This window comes from Carassius carassius, chromosome 5 (genome assembly GCF_963082965.1).
Source record: "Carassius carassius chromosome 5, fCarCar2.1, whole genome shotgun sequence".
Classification (NCBI taxonomy): domain Eukaryota; kingdom Metazoa; phylum Chordata; class Actinopteri; order Cypriniformes; family Cyprinidae; genus Carassius; species Carassius carassius.
The window spans coordinates 29,227,439-29,251,320 of NC_081759.1; the positions used below are offsets into that span (position 1 = coordinate 29,227,439).

At 38.8% G+C, this 23,882-nt stretch overlaps 2 protein-coding genes across 2 annotated transcripts in view; both read right to left on the reverse strand.

Annotated features, from left to right (window-relative positions):
• eda (ectodysplasin A) overlaps positions 1-8,144 on the reverse strand; it is a 42,468-nt gene extending 34,324 nt beyond the window's left edge. Inside the window, exon 1 of the mRNA XM_059549278.1 lies at positions 7,549-8,144. Within this exon, the coding sequence (XP_059405261.1) occupies positions 7,549-7,866 (318 nt within the window). The 5' untranslated portion in view covers positions 7,867-8,144. The remainder of the gene's footprint in view (positions 1-7,548) is intronic.
• A 6,001-nt stretch (positions 8,145-14,145) lies between these two features.
• On the reverse strand, positions 14,146-20,083 carry LOC132141201 (NALCN channel auxiliary factor 2-like). Its single transcript, XM_059550514.1, has 3 exons — positions 19,115-20,083; positions 18,801-18,972; positions 14,146-14,826 (listed from the first exon to the last, which is right to left on the reverse strand). The coding sequence occupies exons 1-3, from the start codon at positions 19,838-19,840 to the stop codon at positions 14,519-14,521; spliced, it is 1,206 nt and encodes a 401-aa protein (XP_059406497.1). The 5' UTR covers positions 19,841-20,083; the 3' UTR covers positions 14,146-14,518.
• Between the last annotated feature and the right edge of the window lie 3,799 nt (positions 20,084-23,882).

Genomic DNA, 23,882 nt, shown 5'->3' on the forward strand with positions numbered 1-23,882 from the left:
AATTTTATGCACAAAATGAGCTCATTTCAATTTTGATTTCTGCTACAGGTCTCAAAATAGTTGGGACGGGGCATGTTTACCATGGTGTAGCATCTCCTTTTCTTTTCAAAACAGTTTGAAGACGTCTGGGCATTGAGGCTATGAGTTGCTGGAGTTTTGCTGTTGGAATTTGGTCCCATTCTTGCCTTATATAGATTTCCAGCTGCTGAAGAGTTCGTGGTCGTCTTTGACATATTTTTCGTTTAATGATGCGCCAAATGTTCTCTATAGGTGAAAGATCTGGACTGCAGGCAGGCCAGGTTAGCACCCGGAATCTTCTACGACGAAGCCATGCTGTTGTTATAGCTGCAGTATGTGGTTTTGCATTGTCCTGCTGAAATAAACAAGGCCTTCCCTGAAATAGACGTTGTTTGGAGGGAAGCATATGTTGCTCTAAAACCTTTATATACCTTTCAGCATTCACAGAGCCTTCAAAAACATGCAAGCTGCCCATACCGTATGCACTTATGCACCCCCATACCATCAGAGATGCTGGCTTTTGAACTGAACGCTGATAACATGCTGGAAGGTCTCCCTCCTCTTTAGCCCGGAGGACACGGCGTCCGTGATTTCCAACAAGAATGTCAAATTTGGACTCGTCTGACCATTATACACTATTCCACTTTGAAATAGTCCATTTTAAATGAGCCTTGGCCCACAGGACACGACGGCGCTTCTGGACCATGTTCACATATGGCTTCCTTTTTGCATGATAGAGCTTTAGTTGGCATCTGCTGATGGCACGGCGGATTGTGTTTTCCCGACAGTGGTTTCTGAAAGTATTCCTGGGCCCATTTAGTAATGTCATTGACACAATCATGCCGATGAGTGATGCAGTGTCGTCTGAGAGCCCGAAGACCACGGGCATCCAATAAAGGTCTCCGGCCTTGTCCCTTATGCACAGAGATTTCTCCAGTTTCTCTGAATCTTTTGATGATGTTATGCACTGTAGATGATGAGATTTGCAAAGCCTTTTCAATTTGACGTTGAGGAACATTGTTTTTAAAGTTTTCCACAATTTTTTTACGCAGTCTCTAAAACTTCTATCTATCTATCTATCTATCTATCTATCTATCTATCTATCTATCTATCTATCTATCTATCTATCTATCTATCTATCCATCCATCCATCCATCCATCCATCCATCCATCCATCCATCCATCCATTCAATCATCATGCCGCTCTAAAGTGTAATTTTATAAGCTTTTGTTTCCAAACTTACACATCTGTGTGTTGGATGTTGTCTGAGACTCCTTAAATACATCCAGCTGTTTAAAGTAAAGCCATTAAAGTCATGCAAACATTCTGTTTCTTCAGAGCACAGCTCTCTAACACCTGTTTGGCTGAGGTGAACCCACTCTTAGATCCGTCATTAGCTAACACACACACACACACAGACTTTTGTAATCAGTCAGACAGAGCAGTGCTCTGGGATATATGGCTAAAGCTATATCAGATCTAAGATGCTGATCAACAAGCACATTCCTTACTGCTAACTCCTCACTGCTAACTCAAAGGACAAAGGACTCAGGCTAACACACTAAGTGCATGTGAGAAACTTGTGTGTGTATTAGTTACAGCGGTAAATAGTTGAATGGAGAGTAATTAGAGTGTGGCTGACTCCATCTATTAATGTAATATCCTGTCGAGGAGGAATCCCATACCTACAAAGCTTAATAAGGAATAGTATGTGTGTGCATTAGAGAGCTCACACTGCGATCTGGCCACATGCCATAATGCCTGAGAGAGAAAGAGAGAGGTTGATGGGGAAAGTATTCCCTTCGTTTTCCCATACTCTCTCTCTCACACACAAACTCTAAACAAAGGAAAGGTTTGATCTACACTGTAAAAGAAAAGCTGGTCTGATCCTCTGTAACAGGTATGACCTTCACTGAAACTCAAGCTGGATGTGTTATAATGAGACACCAGTAGCATTTTCACAGCTGAGGATTTGATGTATGGACATACATAGGGATAGCGCTATTAAAGTTATGACCAATAAATGGCAGAAAGTACATTTTATACTATATTGTATGAAGATTTAAAATACATAACTCACATAACTGCATTATGCATTACTATCAACAGCTCAAGCCTCCATTACTAAATCTAAAATGATGTTTTGGAATTAGCAATGGAGGTCTTGGATGAGATATGTAAAAAATTAATCCTACTCACAAGCATTTTAAGGACAAACAGCGGAGTCCAGGACAACTAGATGTGCCTCAGAGACATCCCCAGCGAATACCTCGTCATCTAGATCAGGGGTCCCCAACCTTTTCCATTCCATGACCCACCTAGACAAGTATAATCTATTTCATGACCCATCCAGCTTTTGCCAAACTTGTTCTTCTCCTTTTTCCTTTCATCACATATCAAATTAAAAAGGCATTTATTTTCACTAAAATAAAGGGAATATTTATAAAAGTTAAATTTAAATGTTTTTTATTATTATTTTAATTTTAAATTTTATTTAAATTTCATTTGATAAATTACACTCAATATGCTACCGCTTATGCCATGGCCATCAAACTAATATTTAAACATCAAACACTGCTAATGTAAACAGAATTTGTCATAATTTGCACTAGTGTAACTAGAATATATCGCTTTTTCCACTTAGTATACCTGCCAGAAAGAAAATAATATCATTGTTCAGTTAAAGACAGCTTAGTGTTGACTCAGTTTTGTTCAATATATCACTGTTTACTAGTATGAAGCCTTATTAACAAGCCTTTGTAAAAAATAATGGTTAGCACATTTATTTATAGGGTAACAGCCTTGACAGCTGTACTGAATTAATGTTTAGTGTTTGTCATTTGACAACACTATAACATATTACTCTGAAACATTATGGGTTGGTTATTGTATACTGTTCCACACACTATTCTTTAAAAATAGTAGGCAGTATGCACTCTGTACTGGTCAGTAAAAAGTAAGGTAGATTGCCATTCTGAACATAGCAACACACACACACACACACACAAACACACAAATATTCAGGAGCAAAAAAACTTGTTGTCAGTCCTGCTCCGTGACTTCTATTCATAGAATATCTTAGATACTGGAGTGCTACATTAAATTCCTCAGCAACGAGGGAATAAAATCTTTTTTTTTCTTAGAAAAACTATAATATATATAGCAGTTTTTACATGACAGCACTGTGGTCATGTTGCCCACACACTTTCTGTTGCTCTGTGGCTTCATTGCATGTCATTTTTACTTTCACAGTCTAACCACGCTCACGCCTCCCTCCATCAATCACAGTCGTCATGGTTACACGCCTTCTTTTGACATGCATCAGTGCAATGCTGACAAACACACATACTGTATATGCACGCACATGCACACAGCAACACCTCCAAGCACACACACACACGTACGCACACTTAAGTGTGTGTTTGGATTATTCCAATAAATCATGCCTAGCAGCAATATCACGTTGGTCACTTGGTGGAATCATCAATACTCAAAAAATAGTTCAAGATGCAAGTGTATTTTTCACATGTTCTTGAAGATGCTTCTGGAGAAACGAATGCCTACTTTTGCATTTAAGGATATCTGTTTATGATAAATTCTTCATGAGTTGAGGCAACTCTGAGTGCCAAAAAATCACATTATGGAATTATAAATATGAAAACTGTGAATGCAAGCATATATGCTACTACAAATAAATAAGATGACTGTGATGGACCAGTACGATAAGAACATCTACTTGGCAATACCACAGTAAGCAAACAGAACAATAAGCCTACTATAGCCCATTCCACTAAAGTTTACTGTACCATTTGTGTGCACCAGGGATGAGATGCCTCCGCACCTTCAGATTCACTTCAAAAAGGCCACAGCCTTGTGTTAGATTCATTCATTGTAGGAATTTGTCTGTGTGTGTAATTCTACCTCCAGAATTCACCCCTAATTATGTCTAATAAAACGCATCTATACGCCAAGCGTTCTGCATCCAGCACTAACGCACAGCCTGCGGGGTGAACATCAGGAAATGCTGCGACGAGTCTGGCCTTTTGCCAAAGGAATTAACCACGAGTCCAGGCCAAACCACAGCAAAGGCTAAATAAACAGCGACCTGTGCCTCCTGACAGTAAAAAGCATGTCTGATGAAGAGAGCTCGTAAAAAGGACAGATGTTGTTTAAACAGAACAAATGTACCCTGCAGGTGAACGATTCACAGTTACGAGAAGCACGTCACTCCTGGGCTTTTGACGCACAATGTGAGTGGGGTGAAAGACAATGCTCACCTAAATCAATGACTGAAGCCTACAAACCAGGTAGGTTTCTGTCATGCCCAGGGGTTAAAGGGTTAAGGATTCTCACAGGGAACTTAAAGTGCCCCTATTATGGATTTTTGAAAATTACCTTTCACGCAGTCTGTAACACTGCTCTAAGTGAATGAAAACATCCAGCAAAGTTTTTAATAAAAAAAAAGGAAAGTCGAATCCGAGTCATTTTTAAATTGAATCTTAAAGGGATACTCCATCCCAACATGAAAATTTTGACATTAATCACTAACGAAAAGTAGGAGAAGCATCATCAGAATAGTCCATCTGCCATCAGTGGTTCAAACATAACATTATGAAGCAACGAGAATACTTTTTGTATGTTTTGAACCACTGATGGCAGATGGACTATTCTGATGATGCTTTTCCTACTTTTCTGGACCTTGACAGTGTAATTTACTTGGCAGTAGGGCTGGGATAAACGATTATTTTTTAAACGATTAATCTATCGATTATTTTTTTATTTTTCAGACCGATTTGATTTCGATTATCTCCCCATTAATTGACTACTAACAATTTATACATGTTGATTTACATATCTGAATGAAAAAAACATCAATTCCTTAACATTGCAATATATGTTTATTGCTCTTAAAATTACAAAATAAAAGACTGACTAAGAATGCATTACTTTGCACTTGTATAGAGACAGCATTCAATAAAACCTTGAAACCTTGAAAACACATAGCTTACTGAAACAAGCTTACTGAAAAAAGAAGTTCTTTCAGATGAAAATAACAACAACTTGATGTCTAGTATTCAATAAAAAAGGTCACCCAAAATACTTGTTTAGAGCAATTGAAAGAATACAGTATGTAAATGTAAACTTGAGGGCTTAAGCTAATATAGAGAGTGCTTTTACAAAAAAAAAAAAAAAAATTAACAGTGGGAGCCAGCAGCCTGTCATGGAGAAAAAAAATCTCCGAATGCTCCACGTGAAACTTTGGCGTTCCGCCCTTTTTCTATCGTGTCTAATGATTTTGGTTAATATGCACAAGGGAGGGAGAGAGCAAGAAGCGCTCGTGTAGTTTGAAGACTGTGAGTGCGCGAGCGCGCGTGAAACTTTGGTGTTTCGCCCTTTTTCTATCGTGTTTAATGATTTTGATTAATATGCACAAGGGAGGGAGAGAGCAAGAAGCGCTCGTGTTGTTTGAAGACTGTGAGTGCGCGCGCAGCCGGGGCTCTCTCTCGTACGCGCCCTGTCACTGTCACTCACCAATCAAATAAGGCTTTGACAGCCGCCAAAAAAAAAGATCAATGCAGAAAAACCCCTGGATTGGTTATATAACGTTGGACAGAATGTTGATCCGGCCATCGCGTATATTCAGCGCACATAAGGTAAATGTTTTGCAAACGTTTTTTAGAGAAATAAAAACAGGTCGATGAATCGATGCGCATATTTTGCGTCGACGTATTTTTTGCGTCGACGTCATCGATGACCTCGACGCATTGTCCCAGCCCTACTTGGCAGTCTATGGGACTGTGGGTCTATGGGTCACAAGCCTCCCGGTTTTCATCCAGAATATCTTAAATTGTGTTCCAAAGATGAACAAAGCTTTTACGTGTTTGGAACAACATGGGGGTAAGTGATTAATGTCAAACTTTTCATTTTGGGGTGGGCTTATCCCTTTAAGCTGTTTCAAGTTGACGTCAACATGAAACATTAGCATATTTATGCCCGCCCACTTGTTGTTCGTCCAGACCTGGGAAAACCCTCCCTCAAATGGATTCCTGTGGAGAAGGCGATGTGCTCTGCACCGTGAGGGTAAATCTGTTAGGGTACAGTTAGGGTATGTCGAAAAACTAATTTTCTCCTCCAACATCAAAATCATCCTACATCGATGCAGAAGCACTAACACAGTGTTTACACACGTGCAAGGAGGGTCAAATACCCTTTACAAAAATGTTGTGATAAATAAATATATAAAGTTTTTAGATATTCCCTGTCTTGAACTGTTGTACACAAACAGAGTATGCATGCACCTTGCAAAGCTAGAAAAGATGAGCATTTGTGATTAAAAAGTGTATAAATATATATATTTTTAAGAAAATAACCGATCGTTTTGCTAGATAAGACCCTTATTCCTCGGCTGGAATAGCTGCATTGAAACTGCATTTTTAACCTTTAATCCTTTGAGCACCACTGAAGTCCACTATATGGAGAAAAATACTGGAATGTTTTCCTCAAAAACCTTAAATTCTTTGCTACTGAACAAAAAAGAGAGAGACATGAACATCTTTGATGATTATAAACCGCATATACCATGGCTGGGTTTTTACCAAGTAATGGTGATGGGCATTCCGTTATTGACATGCGCTGCATGCAGCAGACCAATCACAACAGACTGGGTCATCAGATCAATCACCGCATTTTAGTGTGATGCAAATGAGGAGTTTGGAAAAATTCATCGTTGAGCGAATCGTTAGGGCGTCGTGGAGCAAAATATATATAAATGACACATTTGCAGTGAATACTGATTGCTTTTGGTACCTAAATGTGCATATTAATAATAATTATATTAATATAATATTAGTAACAGGTGTATACAACTACTGATTACAATAACATATGTGTAAAAAAATCACAATATTTTAACAAATAATTTATTTCATTTCTTCTTAATTATATGAATTTCAGCCTGATTTTCTTCATTAGTAATGTAAAAAAGTGCAATAACATAATCGTAGCAGGCTGCACCACTTGATATTATTCAGAAAAAAACAAGTTTAATTGCTGCTTTAAAGTTCTATGTTAGTGGAGTAATTTTTTTGTGTTGTATCAATTTGCATCGCTCACACTTCAATTATTCTGTCTCGCACAATTATTACTTGGTTCTCTAACCTGGTCCTACAGACTTTTTGGATGTTTACACCTGATTTAAACCATCAGCTCTTTTAGTACATGCTCCAAGACCTGAGCTGGGTGTTTCAAAGATGGGACACCTTTAAAATAAGCAGTACTTGGGTACTTCAGGTCAAGGAATGAGAAGCAATGCCCTAAAGGAAGTGGACTATTAACAATAGTTCTCCAACAAACAAACAAACAAACAAACAAACACACACACACACACACACACACACACACACACACACAATCAATCGTATGGGAGACAAGACAATAAGAAATTCTCTTCTCAATTACAGAAACTGAAGCCAAGTGGACAGGAAGGAGGTTTCTGCTCTTTGTATAGAACAACAGATAACTCAGTTTACCTGGTCGTCTATTGTTGGGTGGTCGGTGTCCGGTAAACGAAGCACTGGTTCTGTGGCTTCATAGTGCTGCACTGGCTCCATTGATGACACCTCATCTTTGTTCTTCTGGGATATTTCTCGTTTGAGCTCCGAGCGCAGTTCCAGGTAGCAGAAGAGCGTGACGAGGTGCAGAGAGAGCGAGAGAATGAATAAACTCAGGAAGATTTTGCAGTTGTTGCATTGGCTTTGGCACTCACACGCCGCCTGCGTGCGCTTGCGCTCCTCAGACTTCGCCGGCTCGCGCTTCGGTACCATGGCTGCGTGCAGGTCAGTCAGCATTGCTTCTGCATACCGATCTTCCTCGTCCTCTCAGCGACTTTTGGCTTGGGCTGGTCACGGTGAGCAAGCGCTTCTCTGTGGGCTCATCTGGCTTCCTGACCTCGGAGTGCGAGGATTCAGGCTGATAACCTACTACGGCCAGCTCCAGAGACCGACCCCTAGCAGCTGATTGGCTGCCGGCGTGACGTCACCTTATTGAAAATCCTCACGCGGAAAAGCGCGCTGCCACTATGACATTCAACAAGCTACAAACAAATATAAATCACTGTAGCGCTAACAATAGCGTCAGACGTTCGCTACCGATTACACAATGTTTCCCATTTCGTAACCTCTGAAAGGAACCGCCTATATATATATATATATATATATATATATATATATATATATATATATATATATATATATATATATATATATATATATATATATATATATATATTTAAAAAAAAGTTAGCTGGTGAAGTCAAGAGAGTTTCCTAATTTGTTTTGTTGTGTCTCCACATAAGAGTTTTTTCCAACTTCACACACCTACATTGCATACTTACATTTTATATAACTGGTATCATTAGGTTACATTATATATGCTAATTTTTTAAATATCATTTGTGAATATAAAATGATCTTGAAACTCCTGTCGATCCCCCCCCCAAAAAACCAACATTCTTTCTTGTCAAACTTTCCCTAGCCACATGTTTGTAGACTTACATTAGTGTGTGTGTATGTGTATGTTTGAGCGTCCAAGTGTGTGAAGTTCCACATCTTTAAAGTGTTAGAACAGAAGACTGGTAGTGTAATTGTGGCATGTGTTGAGAATCAGAACAGACTGAGTGTTAAAAGCGGGACAGGACTGCCAATCAAAATAAAAACATCAAATGACACACGTGCACAAAAACACACATGAGCACATGCGTTTTTCAAACAACAAAATTATATGCTCTCCTGCTTACACGCATTTATTATACTTGTCAAGCGCCAAAGCTCATTGAACTCAATATACAGTTATTACTATGACAAAACTCTTCTGCTGCATGTTGTGTGACGCGAGAACGCGAGGTATCTATGGAAAACATTAATTTGGGTAGTCAACTCTCTTTCTCTGGCAGTTTTTGCAGACCCGTCACTCTCATCCAATATTGTGAAAAAAATGGTGAAAGGAGTGAAATTGATAGAAACTGATTGAAAAAAAAACAATTAAAGGCAGGACTGACAACTTGTTTCTAGCTCTCATTCATTTTTTCCACCATAACCCAAGTCCGCATTACTGCATACTATAATAGAGCTCAGTATTTAATTCAGAAAAAGAGATCTATCCTAAGAAGTTTTGGTGGATGCTATCTGACCCCGCCCTCCCTTTCTTCCTCTGTTCTCGCTCCACTGACAGCTGCGCTCTGTGTACTGCAGATCTTCTGTGACCTCATAAAGCTGAGCCTCTTTAATATGGTTTTATATTAAATCTGTGCCGCTTTTATTCGGCTCCAGACTCTTTAATCTTAAATCACTTAAATATTTACAGCTACGCTGCTGCTGAATCGATTCAGCGCCACAGACACACACGTTCTGTCTCACTCTATGGCGATGTCCTCTGACAATTCATGATGGATCTCTAAACGCAGACATTACTTAATAATGTAATAAAAACATAATTACAATAGCTAAACCCACCCAGAAATTCTGGGATGGGTTCTAAAAACACGCACGCAAATGCATTTACGCACACGATTAAACAAACAACCGCACGCGAACGCGCTGCAGAAACATTTGCCAAAAACACTTGAAGTCGCAAACAAACAACACACATCGCTAAACCAAAAAAAAGCAAAGCTGCGTCGAATATATAGGTATGGGTCTGAGAACCCTTGGGCAGTTGAAATTAAATTATACAAATTAACTTAACAGAGAATCAAGCCCATGAGCCCAGAGAGGCTGGAATCAGAGTGCTAAGAGTTTAAGAAAACAGTAATCCAACACACACACACACACACACACACACATACACACACACACACACACACACACACACACACACACACACACACACACACACACACACACACACACACACACCATTGTTCCTTATGGTTTATGAGGACTCTCCATAGGCGTTATGGTTTTTATACTTAACATACCGTATTTTCTATCGCCCTACAACCGATACCTTTCACAAGAAACTGTGCATTTTTAGATTTCAACCAAAAAAAAAAAAACCTGATTGATTTAAAAAGCCTTTTGAATTACGGGGACACTGGAAATGTATTCATAAATAATTTTCTCGTATTAATATGTTATATCCATGTTATTACACAAATTTGTATCTTCATACACCACATAGCCTAAACGTACACACACACACACACACACACACACGCATAGAGAGTGACGGAGAGAGATTTAGACTGAACTGTAATCTGAACGTTCTAGGGTTTTCTGGGACAATTATTATGTGTAAATTCAGTAGGCTAACTGATACAAAATTCAGCAAACAATAACAACACGTCATGAAAACGTCCTAAAGTTAAATTGATTAAATTAAGCTTTTTGCGAAGAGCTATTACTTTAACTACAGCCAGGAAGTGGTATTTACAGTAGAAGAAAAGATACTTGTCAGAAGGTAGTGAAGAGGGTAAATGCAGTGCTTAATTTGTAAATTGCGAGGTCCCGGAACAAAGCGGGGTAACCGATCCGGACCAGTTTAAGTGATATTAAGAGCGTGCACCAGTTGGATTTAGTCTGTAAGATCATGAATAACATGGAAATGCCATGCGATTTTAAAACAACAATTTCCAGTACTAAAAACTTTTTGAAAAAGTTGTGGAATTTTATTTTTCAAATCTCTGTGTAATATTAATCAGGTCCTAAATTTCTGTGGGTGTTGCTATATTGCATGGTTTTAATAATTCTCGCAGCTTTCAAGTTTATAATGAGGGAAATTCCTGCATTTATTCAACATAGATTTGAATAATAAAATAAATCAACACAAACTATTAGATTAAATCAGTCATTCGAACCCAGTCTTCGAATCCATGAACTCTCTCGGAGCGCGCTTCTCATCAGCGCATCTCGTCTGCACTACGACCTGCTGCACGCTGCGATACAAGACTCACTCGCATTTCGATCGGAACAGCTGACAGAACTGTCACTTGACTAATCAGGTAGTTGTTGCATTGTCACAAAAATTTATAATTTGAACACCTTTTAAGTATTTTAAGCCACTTGGTACTGCGCGCCCCACAGGCTGTATATTATGTGCCGTCACATTCACATCCAAAGCTCGCGCGTATAAAGCTGCCTCGCGAGTAGGCCTACCTATTACGAGTTATTTTTCATAGTTTTTTTGTTTGTTTTGTTTAAGCATCCAATTACAAACAATATGATGTCTGATGGTTTTTGACAAATAAAAGTTTCATGGCACACTCTGCTAAAATACAGGGGGGGGGGGGGGGGGCAGAAAAATCAATAATTAAACAACACTGCTTGTGTTGTATCAGACACGTGCAATTAACATTAGGCTATATAAAAACAAGCTCAAATGGAGTTAACAAGGTCTTTGGCCGGTGAATGAGGAGATCTGTGTTTTGTCCGCATCTGAGGCAAGTGCAGCGCATTAAATGCCATCATCACCTTTTACAGGTTAGGGTATAACGTTTATTGTTGCTATGGGCGCTTAGTTTTTTCTTGTTGTTTAATACACTTAGCCAAAATCTCATGATATAAACGATTAAGCACTTATGCACAGCAGGATATTTAAAACGTACAAAAGTATTTTGGCTAGATGGCAAAAAACCTACTTCTCCAGCCATCAAGCACACACAAACAATAGCCTTAACAAACATAGTGTTTGAGTGAAGAAAATTATGTACTATTCAAACAGTTATTTGTTTACCCTTGCTTTGGATAATCGGAGATCTGTCTCCTCCAGGCTGTGCGCACGTCAATCTGAGTGAAGGCGCGTGAAGTGAGAGCTTGAGGATCCAGTGGCATTACAAAGTTTTACAAGCTCCTTTAAATACTTATCATTGGTTAAATATTTCTAAATCCCTGTGATTTAAAATAATAATAACGAATTATAATAGAGATATTAATTTTGGATAATTTTTCACGGCACATATCTGGCTATTCTCTGTCTGCCATACGGAAACATCCCCTGGAGGAGGGGGATCCGCCAAAATGAGGTGCCGGATCGGATTTCGGAGGTGCCGGATCCGGATCCGGCTTGTTCCGGCACAAATTAAGCCCTGGGTAAATGATATTGACACATGTGCAAGATATAAGATACCTGCATTCAAACACAACATACTCACTATGAGAAAACACTGCCTCCTACTGGCTAAAATCGTATCATACAGGCATATCAAGGATATGCACTAACATAGTTGAAGGGCACATAAAGTAACAGGAAAATGATATACATGGCTTGCTGGGTTGCTACAGTACAGCCTCAAAGTCCATACATAGATTGACAGATTGAAGTCTGTGCTCATGCAGAACATCCTGGTAGGAGTTTAGATCGTGGCGGAGATAATCTCAGGCAAAAAAGGCCAAAATGAGCACAGAAGAAGCAGCATGAGAACCGATCCTTTGACTCAGCTCAAAGACTTTATCTTTCAGACTCCAACACGCTCACAGAAATGGATGAAACCACTGAGATGAGCGGCTAAACGTCTTCATCTATGGATAAAAAAGCCCAGCTGCTGAGTAAATTCTATTTGACATTTAAGTAGAAGCACTCACATGAGCAAAGGAAGTAGTTTTGATATGTTGGTTGCCTTTTTAAGCAACCAAAAATAAATTAACTAATCTATTATGGTCTCTTTATTATTTGTTGTTGTTCATTCATGGCCGTGATGTTGTTTAGGAAATCACAGTTGTACTGAATATTATAAATCCAGGAGAAGCATTTCTGAATAAATCAGTGTTTCTGTATGAATTGGTTTAGTAAATGATTCAGTGATTCATTCCTAAAAACAGTCACTTTGTACGAACCGGTTTAATTAATTTTTCAATGACTAGCTCTTAAGGACAAGTTGGGCTGATTATTCATTATGCATACTGACCTAATGAAAAACTGTGTGAAAATTAATAGAATCCATAAAACAGTAGGCAACATCCAGCTAGATGTGATTTAGGACACAACCTTTCTTTTCATTGTTGAATGAAGCAGTGTTTTTGAATGAATTGTTTGAGTGTGCAGATTATTAAATGGCATAAAGACTGTTAAATTGTTTGAATGAATGTTTCAATTGCTCACCCATAAAGCCAGTCACTTGATTGGTTCCTGAATGCATCAGTGTTTTGAACGAATCATTTAAATAATGCACACTGTCAGTCTGCCTGGAACACTTAAAGTAGCTTATTTTTCTCCCACAACTGTTTCGGAGTCTGACAGCTAGAGCAGAATGAAATATATATCCACTTACTATGAAAGTGGATATCACTGACCATTATGTACATGATGTGTGCCTGAAACCACCCTGACTGAATGATGTAATAATTTTAAACTTGTTTTCATGTTGTTATCAGGGAGTTCGTAGAACTGTGACAGACCACATGGAGTAAATTCGTATCGTTTCCAAAGTTTTTCCCACAGTATTTTTCCAATTAGTCACTGCAAGTTGTTTTGGAAGAAAAGCATCTGCTAAATGGTAACTATCAAAAGCCCCCTTAACAGCCCCCAAACATCAAAACCAACAAAAAACCCATGAGTAAACGTGAGAGGTGTTAATAGGGTTTGGCTACAGCAGCGTGTGAAAGCCTTTAGAAAGAGAGTGTCCAGAAACATCAACCATATATATATGGTTGATGTTTCTGGACACTCTCTTTCTAAAGGCTTTCACACGCTGCTGTAGCCAAAACCTATTAACACCTCTCACATTTACTCATGGGTTTATATGTTTATATATATATATATATATATATATAGACACACACGCACGCACGCACACACACACACACACACACACACACACACACACACACACACACACACACACACACACACACACACACACACACACACACACACACACACACACACACACACACACACACATATATATAAAAATTGATAGCCTGAATGCACTGTAAGTTGCTTTGGATAAAAGCGTCTGCTAAATGCATAAATTTAATTTATATATAAACACACATGTATATATAGATATATATATACACACACACACATATATATATATATATATATATATACACACATACATACATAAATATATATATATATATAAGAATATTAAATATGAAAAATGTCTCCAATAGGGTTGGTTTTATTAGAGGAGAAATGTAACAATGTCATCCATTTATTCTTCTTACATTTGGTTTTGTTTCCAAGAATGTTGTCTAAAACAAAACAAAACCAAACAAAACAAGATTGTCATTTTTGAACAGTGTTAGTCCTGATAAAACAAACAAAACAAACACTGAAAAACAGTTAAAAACATTCATTCGCTCACTCACTTCACACAAACATGCATGCTCATATCAAGCCAGATGTTCCAACCCTCAAAAAGACAGACACAGGTGCTTCAGCAGTGGCGAGACTTCCTGTGTTTTCCAGGCATTTGGTAAGATTCGTCTCATGCACAGCAGACAAAAACACTTTCACAGCATGTGTGTCTTCCAATAAATAGGGAGATGTTCTAGTCTCTTACTCCTCCCTCATGGGAACGTCTTCTAGAGGTACTATTGCCTCCAAAGAGCCAGTGCTGCAATGCTGCATCGTTGTTATGTGGATAACAGTGTGTAGTAAGAAGAAAACAAGCACACACAGTTTCAATTTACTGCCATGAAGACGATTTGTACACGACACCGCTGCTGATGATAACCTCCTATGCAAAGAGAAGGAGCCCGGGAGGTGTGTCAAACCACATGCAGCGCCTACAGCGGAGTCACACCCACTCCATCTGACATCACAGCAGTCTGGACCCTGACTGCTCAAATACTCCTCGTGAAACCCTGATGAGAAAGAGAGAAACACTAGGTTGGAACAGGAACAAAACATTATGGTGAGACATTATGGTGAATCAAAACAAACATTTCTGACTGGACATTTATGTATCAGTTTGAGCAGTGTCTTGATTAATCCGATTTACTCACTGAACAGCAGGCCATTCATTTCATAATGTCCAACTCTATTTTAGCATTATTTATATACTGTTATAGTATTATTTATACATACAGTGCCCTCCATAAGTTTTGGGACAGTAATGACAAAATTGCTTTGTTTGCTGTGTAGTCCAGACATCTGCAAATAGGATTAAAAGATGAATATGAGACAAAACTACAGGAACATCACAATTTTATTATTAGCTGTTTCAACACATACATGTTTTATCAAATAAAAAGGACAGAATCCCAGCATTTAGGGTTCATGCCACTATTTGATGTGAGCAGACGTATTGGGACAGCTAAACTTAAGGCAGATGTAAGAGATTAAAAACTATTATTAAGTTGCAGATCCCTTGCATGCAATGACAGCAGTGAGTCTGCGACCCACAGACATCACCAGACTCCTTTGAAATGCTTTTCCCAGCCTTTAATGCAGCCAATTCCAACTGTAGCTTATTCTGGGGAATTCCTGGCTTTAGTCTCCTCTTCAGATGGTGAAATTCATGTTTAATTAGATTTAAATCTGGAGATTGATTTGTGCAATGAAGACTATGCTTTTCGGTGTTTTGGGTCATTGTTCTGATGCAATATGCAAAATGCTTTCTGATGACTCTGGGGGCATTTTCTTGAATATTGGTTTTGTAACCCTTTTAAATTCATTCTGCTACTGTCATCATACATTAACTAAGTCATCATTAAAATTGAGAGGCCCTGTTCCAGAGACAGCCATGCATGCCCATGCTTTACATATGAGGCTGTATGCTTAGGATCATTTGCAGTTCCCTTTTCTCTCCACACATTTGCTTTTCCATCACTTAGATAAAGGTCAATCTTTGTCTCATCTGTCCATAAAACTCAGTTCCAAAACTCTGCTGGCTAACCTTTGTGTTTTCTGCAAACTCTATTCTTGCCTTTCTATTTTTGGTGCTGGTCAGAGATTTGCATCTTGCTGTTTAGCCTCTGTAATTCTGTCAAAGTCTCCAGTGCACAGTAGATTGTCAGAGCATAAGCACAGCTTTCTGGAGGTTGTTGGTGATTTTACAGAAACGTATTTTAGGGGTTAATTTTCACAGCTTTCATCAACTGCGGTTACTTTTCTCAGCCGATCCGGTCATGGTTGGTTGCTGATGTCGCCGGTAGTTTCCAAACTCTTGATTTCTCCATGCCCTTTGTTATTGCTATACTTCTAATTGGCTTCCTCGTTTCTTTTAGCATCCAAAATCACTTGCTTTTCTATCAGAGTCAGCTCCCTCATCTTCATCCAGTTTTGTGTGTGTCATCATCGAATGGAAGACTTAGAATGCAGGAGCAATGGATATAACTGTTAAGACACATTCCCTGCTTTTAATATATGAACAATTAATTTAACAGAACACAGCTGATCATTTAGAAAGACCTGTGAGGCAACTGTTCCAGTACTTATGCTCACATCAGGTAGTGGGATGAACTCTAAAAGTGCTGATCTTCTTAGCTGGCAAAACATCTTTGTGTTGAATCACTCAATAATAAAATGTGACATTCTGTAGTTTTGACTCATATTCATCTTTTAGTCATATTTAAAGATTTCTTGAATCCACAGCAAAGAGAGCAATTTTGTCTTTACTGTCCCAATACTTATACAGGGCACTGTATTTGAACAAGCTTTTATATTTTCAGGTTTTACTTTAAGTTAGAGATTTACTGATTTAAAGTGATTATTTGTTTTATACTGGTTCAAGATTTCTATTTAGCAAATTTAATACTTCAGCTTAAAATTGTTTAGTTAGTTGCTAAGCCCACATTTCTGATTTTCATTTAAGCTTTTCATCTAATATATATATATATATATATATATATATATATATATATATATATAACAGCTATAATAACACTGCATGGACTAATAAATGATAATGAATGCTTTTGTAGATTGTTGTTGATTTTTCTTTTATGCCAAAAATCATTAGGACATTAAGTAAAGATCATGTTCCATGACTATATTTTGCAAATTTCCTACTGTAAATATATTAAAACTAGGGCTGGTAAGCGATTACATTTTTTATCTAATTAATTACATGATTAATCTAATGAATCACATATCAAATTTTGAGAAATTACTCTGAAAAGATAATTTTAAGTCATTGTTGTGCGAAGCATCAAACAGAGATTACAAAAAGTAGGTTCAGCAACAAATATTTTGTTTGATAAAATTTATTACATATAGCTTACTCTTTTGGACAATGTGAGTAAATGTTGACAGAATTGTCATTTTTGGTAGGGTGAACTATAACTTTAATAATTTATTTTCTTAATTTTATTAATATTACTGTGAAAGTATTAAATTATTTATTTAATGAAAATATACTCTAAATAATAAACTGCCAGTAGTTGGTAGTAAATGTCTTAATGATTAAGTCATGGAGTCATTTATTCATTCGTTTGATTCGTTCAAATGGCTGAATCATTCATGAGTGAAGTAAATGGTTCTTTATGAATGGTTCATTGAATCATTAGGCTTGTTCGACTTGAAGCAGATCATCACCATCAGACTGATCGGTGTGTGACATCAAAGAACTGCAAAATCTTAGAGAGCAGACGACTGCTTGTACTTTTAGATCACTCTCGCGGTACTTTGATGTCATACACTGTTCGGTCTGTGCAGCGACATTTCAAAGACAATGCGACTATGGCCAATGGTTCAACGCGCCAAATGGTTCACCAAATTCGTTCAAAACGTCGATTAAGAAATGCAATGTTGCTTTGGGTTGCTCGGGATAAACATTTCTGATTTGTCTTTATATTTTGGTTGGCAAAACAGACAACATTGTGTCTAAAATAACACAATATTAACTTCTTAATGAACTTTTGTATGAGTATCACATTTGCACTTGTGTGATATTGCACTTACCCTACTTCTCATTTGATTTTTCTTAACTAAGTGAGGTAAAGAGGAGACAAAATTTCAAACAGGGGCATTTTGCCCCATAACTTGAATTTTAGGGATATTCTCTAGGCTCCATCAAGCAGTAAGTTGTTGCCCTGCCTCACATTAGTCATCAATTGACTGTCTGGGGCGGGTCAAGTGCGTTAAATGCGTTAATAATTTTAATGCGTTATTTTTCTCCATAATTAATCTAATTAACGCATTTAATTACCAGCCCTAATTATAACTTGATTTTTGATTAGTAATATGCATTGTTAAGAATTCCTTTGGACAACTTTAAAGGTGATTTTCTCAATATTTAGATTTTTTTGCACACTCAGATTCAAGATACTCAAATAGTTGTATGTCGGACATATATCAATGGAAAACTTATTTATTCAGCTTTCAGATGATGTATAAATCTAAATTTTGAAAAATTGACCCTTATGATTGGTTTTGTGGTCCAGGGTCACATATTATGAATATGATACTTAAATATTAAATATTATGCCATATCAACCAAAATTATGTGTAATTCCAGGTATTTCTCTGGGGATGAATGTTCTTAAGAATTGTACTTTCAACTTCAACATCTGAAGAAGGTCCCCTTTTATTTTAGCACAGCAATGAGCTTGTGCACACAACAAAGTCTGTGTAAAATTGGTTTACTGAGTCCCTTGCGGAAGGACTTGATTGGCTTGCACAAGGTCCAGACCTGAACCCTACTGAACACCTTCGGTATGAACTTTCTCTTCCAATTAATCCCAAAGCTGTTCAGCGGGATTTGTGCAGACCAGACTGTTGCAACAAAGTTGGAAAAACCCAATTCATTAAAGTTCCTGCAGCAGCCAAACCTGACGATTAGAAGGGGCTGCACATATAACGTTGGGCCATATAGTGTATGTATTCTGTGATTTACCTGGACAGAGAAAGCTTGGCAGACCGGCATACAGCAGATGGTCATTGTCAGGTAGGATGAAGGGGCAACTGGCTGTGACCTCACCACAGTAGTGCTTGCATGGAAGCCACCTCAAACACTGCTGATGAGGAACCGGAAAATATTCTGCACAGAGCCAGGCTTTATACACTGCCTGAAACACACATTACCAAATTCTTATTCAGATTTATGCTGAATGTAGTACTCAAGCTTGTGGATGGCTGGCGTTGCTAATAAATGCATCTACACGTATTATGCTTATACCTCATCCAAAGTGACTAAAAAGAGCCTCTCACCTGACACAGGTGTGTTTGCGCGCGCACTGAGTAGTCATCCGCCATTAATTTGCGCATGAGGACTTGAAACTCCTCATATTTTTCCTGAGCGTGTTGGTCGAGTCGGATGTACGCGTGAACACAAGCGCTGCACAGGTCCCCGTCCTCCGGTCCGCCGCTGAACAGGTCACGAATGACACGCGTCAGACTGCAGTTGAGCCCGTCAGGTCCTGTCATGCTTTCCAGTAGGTCCGCTATTGTGAGCGCGTCGCAAAAGGACAAGCTGAGGTTCCGGAAGTACTCTAAAAACGCGTGTGGCGACACCGTGGGCACCGGCACAGAATAGGAGGTGCTCACCAAACCGCTCTTTTGCCTGTAAAGCGTAGAGCACGCGGACTCCAGAGGCGCGCGACGCCGCGCGTCAGCCTCCACGCACTTTGGCCCGTTTTCCGTCAGATTGCTCAAGAGGACCCCGCAGTCCTCATCGCGAAGGCCCTTCTGGGCGTCGTGACTAGCGTTGCTCCACGTCCTCCGGTGAGTCCGGTCTCTCGAGCGGAGCTTGCCTCCTGCGCAGAGCCAGAGGTGATCGGACAGCAGCGCCGTAAAAAAGAGCAACGACGCGAGGCTCATGCGCCATCTCTGCACCTTCTCCGGCTCCGCGCACGGTTTGTCGACAGATTCGGTCACGCGGCAGATTTCTAACTCGGCTTCAAGTTTCCTTCCACAGCGCCAGGCGCCCGTGATCATATTTTAGAGGGGGAGACAAAGCGCGAGCTCACACGGGCGGGTCTCCTCCGCAATATTCCCCACCGCGATGTTTACATGATGGCTCGAAGCGTCCCGTTCACCTGCTGCTCAAATTCAAGCTGCACTGCAAACACCTGCGTCTGAATTACCGAGACAGTGCATGATAAAGCACATGCCGCGAGACTCCATCACCTACCCCGCATCTCCTTGACAACACATCGTACGTAGCCGCGTCTACTCATTCACGGGCATCTCTGAGGCGGCGGGGCGAAGAACTCGTGCGTGTTTGTCTGTCTGTAGGGGGCTTGTCATCTTTCCGTGGTCTCTTTCACTCTGTCGCCATCTTCGCTCGCACTCAGACGAACCCTGAGATGTTTTAATTGAAGGAGGGGATGTGGCGCGTGCGCTGTCGCGCGCATCCTTGCCTCCTCCATTGAAACTTCATTCACTATGCGCTCACCATTCAATTGTTGCCCACCCCACCCCACGAGGAATAACCGCGCTCGCCTTACTCGGCTAGACACATACCCCGGTTACGAGCGTGAGGAAATATATAGAGTCTAAATATTATATATATATCTACTATATTATAGACTATAAACGTCCTCAGGTCATTTTCATCTGTTTTCGGTAATAAATAAAATAAAACTACAAATACCACGTCGTTTTAGCAGTGGAACAAGGCTCAAAATACCTGACAGTATCTATCTATCTATGTATCTATGTATCTATCTATGTATCTATGTATCTATGTATCTATCTATCTATCTATCTATCTATCTATCTATCTATCTATCTATCTATCTATCTATATGTATATATACACAAATTAATCCGTTTCATTTAACATAAATATCCCCTCACACTAAGTGGAAATAAAAGGGCACCTGGGGTAAAAGACTCATTGTAATTTTGAATGTGATTTTCCTGTAAAATATTACATGGCAATAAAAACAACAACAGCACTTTCCCAATAACCTATAGTACCACAATTATTTCACAGTTGTGAGGATTAATAGATTTTGCTAGGGAAGAGCAAAGTGGTTATTGCCTGCTCCAGTCACAAAGTAATGTATTTGTAAATGCATTAACTACAATTGTAGCTAAGAGGTAGCCTACAGTTCATTTAATGGAAGTAATTTTTCATATTGTGTGAAATGAAATATGGATTTAAATTAACTAGGAGTTTTTTTTTTAACCAATTATTTTTACTCCAATAATTTTCTATCACGATTTACTGTATGGTAGTCTAGATAGATGGATAAACAGACAGACAGACGTATAGATAGACAGATAGATAGATAGATAGATAGATATATAGATAGATAGATAGATAGATAGATAGATATGTTTGCATGAATGAATGTGTGAATGACATGAATTCTGTCATATAAGACAAGTATCTTCTTTTTACACTAGATGGCGCTACAAACCCAATTAAACTGCAGTGCGAAACCTGGAGCCAGTAGCTGAGAAAATGTGGGCTGAGGGGCTCTGTTGAGTGTTGAGAGGAGAGGGTGTGATTTATCTTTTGGACTTTTCATCCTGTGCTATAATAAGCCTTGAGGGACTAGGTGTGTTTCCGGGCCGAGCTCCGTCCAGATCTTTTACTGGTTTTAAATAAACTCTGGAGCATTTGCAAGCCCTGCAGGGCTTATAAAAGAGTTAGTATTCTCCTCCAACAGCATGCGTTTTGAGAGTTTTTGTAAGAGAGATGACTGGGACTCCTCTTATGGCTTGACGTTTGAGGTCATGTTAATTAGTAGAAGACTTTATCCAGAGTGAAATACACAATGCTAATTACAGGGAGAATCCTCATGCTGCAACTTTTTTAGATCTTTTGGATCACAGGTCTTCTTGGTGCAGTGGCTCTCAAACTTTGTCTTTTTCCATAGACAAGCAAGTACATGACTTTTTCTACACATATATATGCAAATATGATGCCTCTCTTCAGTGTGGTTCAGTTGGCTGAATTCTAAGCTGAACTATGTTCGAGCATGCTTGTAATGGTACATCAAGTTTCAGCAGGAAAATACTGCTTCCTTGTAAATGTCACAATCAAGCCCACATGGGATCTGGGTGTACTGAATTCCACTGAAATCTGCTGAACCTTTGGTGGAATACAGTGTGCCCATATTTCATGTGGGTCTACTTATGGTATCTTAATTATATATATATATATATATATATATATATATATATATATATATATATATATATATACATATACATACATACATACATACATACATACACACACACACACACACACACACACACACACACACACACACACACACATATATATATATATATATATACATACACATGTTCATCTCAATAAATTTGAATGTCGTGGAGAAGTTCATTTATTTCAGTAATTCAAGTCAAATTGTGAAACTCGTGTATTAAATAAATTCATTGCAACAGACTGAAGTAGTTTAAGTTTAAGATTTTGGCTCACATTTAGCAAAAACCCACCAATTCTCAACAAATTAGAATATGGTGACATGCCAATCAGCTAATCAACTCAAAACACCTGGAAAGGTTTCCTGAGCCTTCAAAATGGTCTCTCAGTTTGGTTCACTAGACTACACAATTATGGGGAAGACTGCTGATCTGACAGTTGTCCAGAAGACAATCACTGACACCCTTCACAAGGAGGGTAAGCCACAAACATTCTTTGCTAAATAAGCTGGCTGTTCACAGAATGCGGTATCCAAGCATGTTAACAGAAAGTTGAGTGGAAGGAAAAAGTGTGGAAGAAAAAGATGCACAACTAACCGAGAGAACCGCAGCCTTATGAGGATTGTCAAGCAAAATCGATTCAAGAATTTGAGTGAACTTCACAAGGAATGGACTGAGCCTGGGGTCAAGGCATCAAGAGACACTGCACACAGACGTGTCAAGGAATTCTGCTCAACCACAGACAATATCAGAGGCGTCCCACCTGGGCTAAGGAGAAGATGAACTGGACTGTTGCCTAGTGGTCCAAAGTCCTCTTTTCAGATGAGAGTAAGTTTTGTATTTCATTTGGAAACCAAGGTCCTAGAATCTGGAGGAAGGGTGTAGAAGCTCATAGCCCAAGTTGCTTGAAGTTTCCACAGTCTGTGATGATTTAGGTTTCAATGTCATCTGCTGGTGTTGGTCCATTGTGTTTTTTTAAAACCAAAGTCACTGCACATGTTTACCAAGAAATCTAGCAAAACTTCATGCTTCCCTCTGCTGACCAGCTTTTTGAAGATGCTGATTTCATTTTCCAGCAGGATTTGGCCCCTTCCCACACTGCCAAAAGCACCAAAAGTTGGTTAAATGACCATGGTGTTGGTGTGCTTGACTGATCAGCAAACGCACCAGACCTGAACCCCATAGAGAATCTATGGGGTATTGTCAAGAGGAAAATGATAAACAAGAGACCAAAAAATGCAGATGAGCTGAAGGCCACTGTCAAAGAAACCTGGGCTTCCATACCACCTCAGCAGTGCTACAAACTCATCACCTCCATGCCACGCCGAATTGAGCCAGTAATTAAAGCAAAAGTAGCCCCTACCAAGTATTGAGTACATGTACAGTAAATTAACATACTTTCCAGAAGACCAACAATTCACTAAAAAAATTTTTTTATTGGTCTTAGGAAGTATTTGAGATAGTTGAGATAATGAATTGATGGGTTTTTGTTAAATTTGAGCCAAAATCATCACAATTAAAAGAAACAAAGACTTAAACTACTTCAGTCTGTGTGCACTGAATTTATTCAATACACTAGTTTCACAATTTAAGTTGAATTACTGAAATAAATTCTGAAATAAAACTTTTCCACAACATTCTAATTTACTGAGATGCACCTGTATATATATATAGTTATATATACAATAGGTGCATCTCAAAATATTAGAGTACTGTGAAAACAATTTTTTTGTAAAATTTTAAAAAGTGAAACTTTCATATATTCTAGATTCATTACATCTAAAGTAAAAAGTGAGTAACGGCCTGGGGCCTGAGTGAGGAACGGCCCATGGCTTGAGTGAGGAACGGCAAGCAG

Coding starts and splice junctions, on each gene's coding strand:
- LOC132141201 (XM_059550514.1), bottom strand. CDS start 19,840: ATGATCACGGGCGCCTGGCGCTGTGGAAGGAAACTTGAAGCCGAGTTA. Junction 18,973..19,114: donor CGCAAACACACCTGTGTCAG/GTGAGAGGCTCT, acceptor TGTGTGTTTCAG/GCAGTGTATAAAGCCTGGCT. Junction 14,827..18,800: donor GCCAAGCTTTCTCTGTCCAG/GTAAATCACAGA, acceptor CTTTCTCATCAG/GGTTTCACGAGGAGTATTTG.